The 8,263-nt window shown below is 36.3% G+C and overlaps 1 protein-coding gene across 1 annotated transcript; it reads left to right on the top strand.

The window, feature by feature from the left end:
* The first annotated feature begins 6,048 nt into the window (after positions 1–6,048).
* LOC133818596 (small ribosomal subunit protein eS17w-like) lies at positions 6,049–7,703 on the top strand. The gene is made up of 2 exons (XM_062251560.1): positions 6,049–6,198; positions 7,047–7,703. The coding sequence occupies exon 2, from the start codon at positions 7,075–7,077 to the stop codon at positions 7,504–7,506; it is 432 nt and encodes a 143-aa protein (XP_062107544.1). The 5' UTR covers positions 6,049–6,198; positions 7,047–7,074; the 3' UTR covers positions 7,507–7,703.
* The last annotated feature ends 560 nt before the right edge of the window (positions 7,704–8,263 follow it).

Raw genomic sequence — 8,263 nt, 5'->3', positions numbered from 1 at the left:
TCCCGATGCCACTAGATGTCGAGAACTTAATGGCCAAGTGCCTAACAAATGATACTGCCCCTAACCCAATCAGGGCTGGTCTCCCGAGCAATACATTTTAGGCTGATGGTGCATCCACCACCACAATCTCCATTATATTGGTTACCGAGACTGGATAGTCTCCCAAGGTCACAGAGAGTTCAATGGATCTCGTACAAGAAATTCCTTCTTCTAAAAATTTGTACAACGTGGTTGCACAGACTTTCAAATCTCGAAGCATGAGTCACATCTTTTCTAGAGTGGCCTTGTAAAGGATACTCACAGAGCTCCTGTTATCAATCAGGATTCTGCGTACCCTCCCGTTCGCGAGCTGAAGTGTGATGACCAGGGGGTCATTGTGAGGAAACTAGACGTGTGGCGCATCCTCTTCTGTAAAAGTGATGGGTTGAGTTTCAATCCTCTGCTGCTTTGGAGCTCGCGGTTCGGGCTCGTAGGGAGAACCATTCCCAATTTTGAGCTCGTTTAAGTATCTCTTTTGGGGATTTCTGCCCGATCCTGCAAGATGTGGTCCCCTAGAGATGGTTACCACATCTTCCCCATCTATAGGGGGAGGTCGATCATCCTCCCGTTCTCGGGAGTTATTCTGCTGGGCAAGTTGCGCAATCGCTACCCTTTGTCCTATCGAGGCTTGATTGGGATTCTAGTTTCTCACATAGTGTCCAAAATATCCCCTCAAGATCAAGCCTTTGATCTCATCCTTCAGTTGTAGGCACTCATCAGTGGTATGTCCGACGTCCTTGTGGAATCTGCAATATTTATAGGAGTCTCTCTTTGCCTTTTGATTCTGCATTGGGTTAGGTCATCTAAATGGGACCTGGTTCTCATTGGCAAGAAATATATTCTCCCGAGTCTCATTGAGCTCAGTATACACTGTGTAAATGGAGAAATACTTGTCTCCCTTCTTCTTCCCCCCCCCCCCCCCCCAGCCTCAGGCTTATTCCCTTCATTTTTCTTTCTTTTTGAAGGGTTATCCCCAGAGGGTCTTGGCATTGAGGGGGCAGCCAAGGTCGAGGCTGAGTTAACATTTGTCGTTGTAGTTACGGGCTGAGAGGTCAGATTTAATGCTGACCTCGCCTCTTCTACATTGACAAACCTCTGGGCCCTCCTGTTGAACTCGGTTAATGACCTTATGGGTTTTCTTTGCATATCCTCCCAAAGGGGACTCCCTGGTAATATACCAGCTCTTACAGCCATCAGGTGGCTACTTTCGTCGATGTTGCAGGCTCGAGCCATTTCTATATTAAACCGGCCTTGTAAGGTAACTCTTTAGTGACTCTCCCTGTTGTTGTCTGACGTTGGTTAAAGTCAAGGCTTCGAGCTTGACGCCTACCAAGGCTTTGAACTGCTTCTTAAACTCCCTTTCTAGCTGATCCCAAGATGAGATCGAATGTATTCTAAACTTCTCAAACTAGTTTTTTGTTGATCTCGTCAAAGTAGTTGGGAACAACATACATCGGAGCTCATAGCAACATTGCTGGCTCGCATGGTGGTATTGAATGTGCTCAGATGACTGTGTGGGTCTAAGTTCCCATCAAATGGTGCTACATGGGGTATCCTAAACTCCTGTGGAAATGGAGTGTTGGAGATATGCAAGGCAAAAGGCTCGAGCTCCTCATTTGAGTCTTCAGCCTTATCCCTATTCCTTTCATCCTGTAGGAGCCTAAATGCCCTTTTCGAGCTGGTCAATTCTCTCCTGGACCAGGTTCACTGGAGGCCGAGCTTGAACTTGGGGGAGCTGGTTATTGTTTATAAAAACTCCAGCCCTTTGTCCCCGTATAGGATTACTCTGGTTTCCATGTGCCGACTGCTTTCGACTGTTCAAATGGTCGCGTAAATCAGGGTTTGTGGGATTGGCATGCCCTCGGTTATGGTTGAGGTGATACCGAAGGTCAGGATGATTGCCTTGATTTCCAGTGTTCCTGGGCTCGGTATTATATATGCTTACAGACCAAGTATAATCCGAGCTCCCACTTATGAAGCTAACATTTCTCTCTAGCTGAGGGGTTTGGTGATACGAGGTGGATCATCCACTGGCCTCCTCACCCCAGCCATTTGTGACCTCGACACATGGCTCCCTGACGGTTAGGGAGCCCTGTGTTCTCGAGTAGCCTCCCTTTCGCTCCTATGTCCGGGTCTGGCCTGACGGTTCCCATCTCGACTGCCACTACGAGAGGGCCTCTATGGTGTAGGCCGTAGTGCCTCTCGGACTGGTGAGGGGTATCTTATTGGAGAGGGTGGATGCCTTATAGGTGATGGTGGTGGCCTCCCATTATTGGGTCTAGATGGTTCATAATTGGCCCGGACATGTTCCGGGTTGTTCTTGACTGCTTCAGGGTTAGGGTTCTTAGCTGTTGGAGGAGCTCGGCTATTCCACATTCCTATATACACCTTTATAGTCGGATTCTCAGTAGCCTTAGCTCGAGTATTTCTCCTAGGGCGTTCATCACCAGGATTTGTTCTAGGCCTCGGCTGAGCCTGTTGGGCCCCTTGCTCAGCTCTCTTGGCGGCCGTGCTCCCTCGGGGACATCCTCTTGGCTTCCGCGGTGGTGCCTGGACCTCAGCAGCCTGTCTGGCCAACTCTTCGTTGTGCCTTGTGGCTTCTGCCAATTGTTGGCATAGTTGGCAATTCTCCAATTCAACAATAGGAATGTATCTCTCTGTATTATAGTAGAGATCCTCGTCGGGCCTGGGAGTAGGCGGTCCTGAGAATTAGAGGAAGCACTCCCTTCCTCTGGGCCCTGGTCAGCCATGGGCTGCTTCTCAGGTCGACGCGGGTAATATTCAATGCGAGGAGTTTGTTCCTCCTATATTTGGGGCAATGGTCTCCCACCAGTACTGGGGTTGTTCGTGGTGGCCATTGGTAATTCATGAGGTTTCTGATTAAACAATCTAAGGACTTGCTTAATGCTCTCAATGAAAGCACCAAACTGTTGATGTCGTTTTTCGTCAACTTGAATATGAAGAGCACTAAACACAAAATTAAGAAAATAAAGAAGAACAATCAAAATTTTACGTGGTTCAACAGTTAAAATCTACCTAGTCCATGAGTTAGTATTATTGACTGGTGATCTTCTCTTAGAACTTTTACAAAGCAATTTAACAGAGTGTTCTAAGTACCAAATTGTGCGTATCCACAAATGAAATTCTCCAGTCTATTTTATAGACTGGTTAATTAAATATCTTCCCTTTTATTTAGGGAAGTTACAATTCAAATTTGAAATAATACAAATAAATGCATTAATTACATAATTTCCCATGATAATCGAGGTTTATTATCAGATTACAACAAATCCCCAAGAAATAGGGATTTCCTAACAACAACCACGTTCAAACTGGACTATCGACTCCGAACATACTTTCGAGATCAACCAACATCACGAGCTCGCCATCCTGGTTAGCCTCATCCTTAGCCAACAATTTCATCGAGCTTAACCCTCGGAGATCAACCTTTTCGAGCTTGCAATGAAGGTTCGAATTGCTCTCATATACTTTGGAGAATATCCATCCTTTCGAGCTTGATGCTTAAGCTCGAACCATCTTAGCTGGTGCTCGGTGGCTAATAGGAACAAATCAGAAAACATGTTAATTTATACAAGTGCTGAGCCCTTACTTAACATTTTTGAGCTTACACTTTACGAGCCTACATTTTGAGACTCATTTATGACGAAGTCGAAATTTGGGTGTAACAAGTATACTGCATGGTAGCTTTTAAATGAAAACTTTTAATAGACTTTTTTAGTCACTCATGTAATTTACATGTCTTATGATTAAGATATCTTTACTTTACCTTCAAGTCTATTTTAGAAACTAATTAGTTATCATATAGTATAAAAAACTACTCTAATAATTCCAAGTTACCATGCATAATCTATTAAAAACTACATAGTTACTTTTAAAAACTATATTTTCGTTACTTTTAAAATCATTTAAGATATCAATTGGTTACTTTTTGATAAATGACTAAATTTTTTTGTATGCTACAAATTTAAAGCAACCAACAAACCTAGTTAGTTCCCAAAAAGAGTGTTCTATTTAAAAGTTATCCTAAGAAATTTATTTTAAAAAAGTTACTTGAAATGTATCTAAAATATCTTTTAAGTTGTTAAAAAACTACGTATCTTTATATATCAAATATGAATACAAAATTTTGGTATATTAAACTTGGTTTAAGTTTAAAATTGAGTTACTTTTTAGTTAACAAAATATAAAAAAGAACTACTAAAATGTTGTTTTTTATTATGGTATCTTATCCAGAGACGGTAAAAAAACATATTATTTCCACATATCAAAATGATCACATTGAAGAGTAGGTCACAATAGTACTACTCTTGAGTCCAATTGATTAGCGGTGTGGCCGAAAAAGATTTTTGAAGTTAAGAGAAAAAGAGAGAAAAAAGCAATGTTAAAAAAAAACTAAAAAAGTTGAAAATGTTACTGTGGATAGAAAAAAAGAAGTGGAAATTAGTTCAAAAAAGTATAAAACAAATCTATACTTGTAAATAAAATAAGTCACGTTACTATTGTAATTAAGATACAAAAAGTGATACTAAGTGTAAATTTCTATTTTCATTTGATTTTGGAAGTTGCGTGGGCTTTTTTCTCATGAGAAAATTACATTTTACATGATAAGTAAAAAAATTGTTTTACACGACAAATTAATATAAATTACCAAATTACGGTAGTTGTCCGTATTCGAAACCTTGTTCTCCTCATTAACTGATGATATCCTCTTGTGAGGTGGATTTTGTAACTTTGAGTCAATATTTTTATTTGGTCAAATCAACTTTATATATATATATTTATTGTCAAATCACTTATATACTACAATTAATTATTTAATATTTTTTTGTCAAATCATTGTTTTTTTAATTAAGAAAAGTGAAACCAATTTAAATGTTTTGAAATTATTACACATTTATTTAATTTATTTATTTTTAATATATATTTATAATTTTTACTCAAAAAAATAATATATTTATAACATTAATTATTTTCTATGAATTTTTGCAACATATATTAATAATAGTAGGAAAGATAGTAATAAAAAATATTATATATATTTTTAAAATCATAGCTAGTCAAATCTCAACACTTAATGTTAAACTAAAAAAATCATAATATAGTCAAAGTTTCAAGCTTTGTTACAAAAATATATTTTAATATTAAAAAGTTAGTTTTGTAAATCAACTAAAACCATAATATAGTCCAAGCTTCAAGCTTTGTTACAAAAATATATTTTAATATTAAAAAATTAATTTTGTAAATCTCTGTAACAATCATGTTAAATAAATTTATAAATGTTTATGTAAATGTTAGTTACAAAAATAAACTTTTTAGTTGTGAAATTAGTTTTGTAAATTGTTGTTACAAAAATGTGAAACTTGTTTACAAAATTATTGTATTTCACCACTTTGTAACTGCATTTTTATATAAATATATATATATTTAATAAAGTGTTTTATAAATAATGAATATCTTAAATTTATATTTTTAAGTTGTATAGTATAAATATGATGATTTCTGTAATTTTTTGGTACACTATTGTAACAATATGGAAACATATAATATTTTTATGTACATTTTGGTTACAATGTCTTATCTACAAATTATTTTCGTAAATGTTAGTTACAAAAATATATTTCTTAGTTATGAAACTAAATTTGTAAACTATTGTTACAAAAATAAAAAATTTAGTTACGAATTTGTTCGTAAGTTTTATATAAAAAAAATACAATTATGATTTTTGTAAATATTATTTACTAACATGTAATAGATATTTATAAGTTTGTAAATGTTGATCATAAAAAATTATATTTTACCACTTTTATTTACTATTTTGCTACTTTGTATTTAATTTTTTTTCCCTCCGTGTTTTTATCAAAAAATTCCGTATTTTTTTGTAATGCAGTGTATTTTTCAATTTTTTAAACTTTTAGTGCAATTTGTAGATTTCCCTTTTCTTATTGGATCCAGCCCAGAGACTTGGTAAAGGAGGAGGCTTGGCCCAAAATGGTCGCGAGCGGGCTACCCAAAACTGATGATACCCTCCTTACGGAAACCCTAATAGGTCTCTCATATTTAAGGCATCCCTCTCTCCCACTCCTTCACCTTCAGTCCGGCGCTCCCATTCTGCACTTCATTCTCTCACCTCGTTTGATTGTAAGCGTTTCTTCCTTTACCTGGTAGTAGCTTCACAGTTTTCATTTCTTCTTTTCGCACATTTTCTCGGTAACCAAGCAAGTCTATTAGGTTGCATCTTATTTTCATGTTTTGATCTCGTGAAGCGACTCATATATGGGTTTGATTACTGGGCACGTTCGTTTTAGGCTTTTAGAAACTGGGATTACATGATTTTTTTTTTTTACTTCTTTGTCTGTTGAACACTTTCGCTTGTGCTCCTTAGTCTTTTTTTTTTTTTTTGGATTTTGTAGCTGTTTCAGATTTTGGCCTGGATCTATTATTTATTGTTTCAATGTTTTGTTTCATTTATCCTCTCTGAAATAAAGTTGGAGGATATTGAAAAAAAATTGAGTAGTCCATAAAATTTGTATCTTGTAATTGGTGATTCTATATGGTTGTTTGTACGATAATGTTTTCTGGGTTCATATGTATGCTATTTGATTAAGTCACCATGTGAATGTGAATGTTTTTCCCTAATGATATTTGACAAGAACTGTACTGCTAATATTTATTGAATCCTATGAGAGTTGTTTTTACTTGACTTATAAGTTATCTTTGTGGTTTATTGAATATTGCTCACAGAAGATGTTGTATGTCGATAGGCTCTAGTTTCATCATTAAATACTATTAACTGTTGAAATTTTTGGTATATTATCAGGTGTAGTATTTTTAGATCATCAGATAATTTTTGAAGCAAGTATATACACATTTGTTGCTCAGTTATGATTAAAATCTAAATTAAGCTTTGAGTATATTTGTTTCTATTGTGCCGTTTACTTTTACTATGCTGCAGACATTATGAATCACTTTTTTTCATTGTAATTTAGTTGCAGGGGTTGCTTATAACTCTCTAGAATGGGTCGTGTTCGTACCAAGACCGTGAAGAAGTCCTCTCGCCAAGTGATTGAGAGGTACTACTCTCGCATGACCTTGGATTTCCACACAAACAAAAAGATCTTGGAAGAGGTTGCCCTCATCCCCACAAAGAGGCTGAGGAATAAGATAGCCGGGTTCTCTACTCACTTAATGAAGAGGATCCAGAAGGGTCCAGTCAGGGGCATCTCATTGAAGCTGCAAGAAGAGGAGCGTGAGAGGCGTATGGACTTTGTCCCCGACGAGTCAGCAATCAAAACTGATGAAATCAAGGTTGACAAAGAGACCATTGACATGCTTGCTGCCCTTGGCATGTCTGACCTCCCCGGGCTTACTGAAGTTGAGCCCCAGGTTGTCATTCCCACCCAAGGTTTTGGCCGAGGCAGTGGTGGTGGCCCTGGAAGGAGGTACTGAAAGGGTATCTGAGTTTTTTGTTTGCATTTTTAATTTGTACCTGAAGATTGTTTGTTTGCATTTTGGTAGTTTTACTTTTGATATCTGTTCTAGTAATATGGTAAGTGGAACTTTTTTGGTTTAGTTGGGATGCTTGATCTGAAGACAGTAGATTATTGAATCGATCTTCCTACAGATATTAAAGTTTTGTCATCTAATTGGCCTTTGTTATTATGCACTTAAACCTGTTCGTCTAATTCTTGAATTGTGCAATCTCTGTGAAGAGTAGGAAAAATGATTATCATAGTCGATGTTTGTTTAACCCAAGTGATTCTGTCATTTTTTTTATCAAACCACTTGATATTTACTTTAGCTTCGGCTGCAATGATAGTGACTGATAGCCATTTTTTTATTTGATTTTAAATTATATGTGCAAAACGAAATGAATGTAAGGTATGTTCCATTTAAAAGTCGATGAAATATGCTCATGAGCCTTGTTTTGTTTTTGTCATTTTTATTAAATCCGAAATTTGAAATTCCAATTCAGAAATAAAAAATTAAATCTGAAGAAGAATGTTTTAGGCAACCGAAAGACCATATTTTCTAACTAAAATTAATCCAAATTTCGGCAGGGAATTTACCAAATAATCTTAATTTTTTTTCTTGTTAGTAAACGTTTTTGGGCACTTAAAAAAAAAAAGGGATAATTTCATAAATACATATTTTTTAATATTTTTATTACATTTTTTCAACTCCTATTCTTTTTTTCAATCTTACT

This window comes from Humulus lupulus, chromosome 2 (genome assembly GCF_963169125.1).
Source record: "Humulus lupulus chromosome 2, drHumLupu1.1, whole genome shotgun sequence".
Taxonomy (NCBI): Eukaryota; Viridiplantae; Streptophyta; class Magnoliopsida; order Rosales; family Cannabaceae; genus Humulus; species Humulus lupulus.
This window is presented reverse-complemented; position numbering and strand designations above follow the sequence as displayed.

Excerpts from the sequence above, each read along its gene's own strand:
- LOC133818596 (XM_062251560.1), top strand. The coding sequence starts at position 7,075 with ATGGGTCGTGTTCGTACCAAGACCGTGAAGAAGTCCTCTCGCCAAGTG.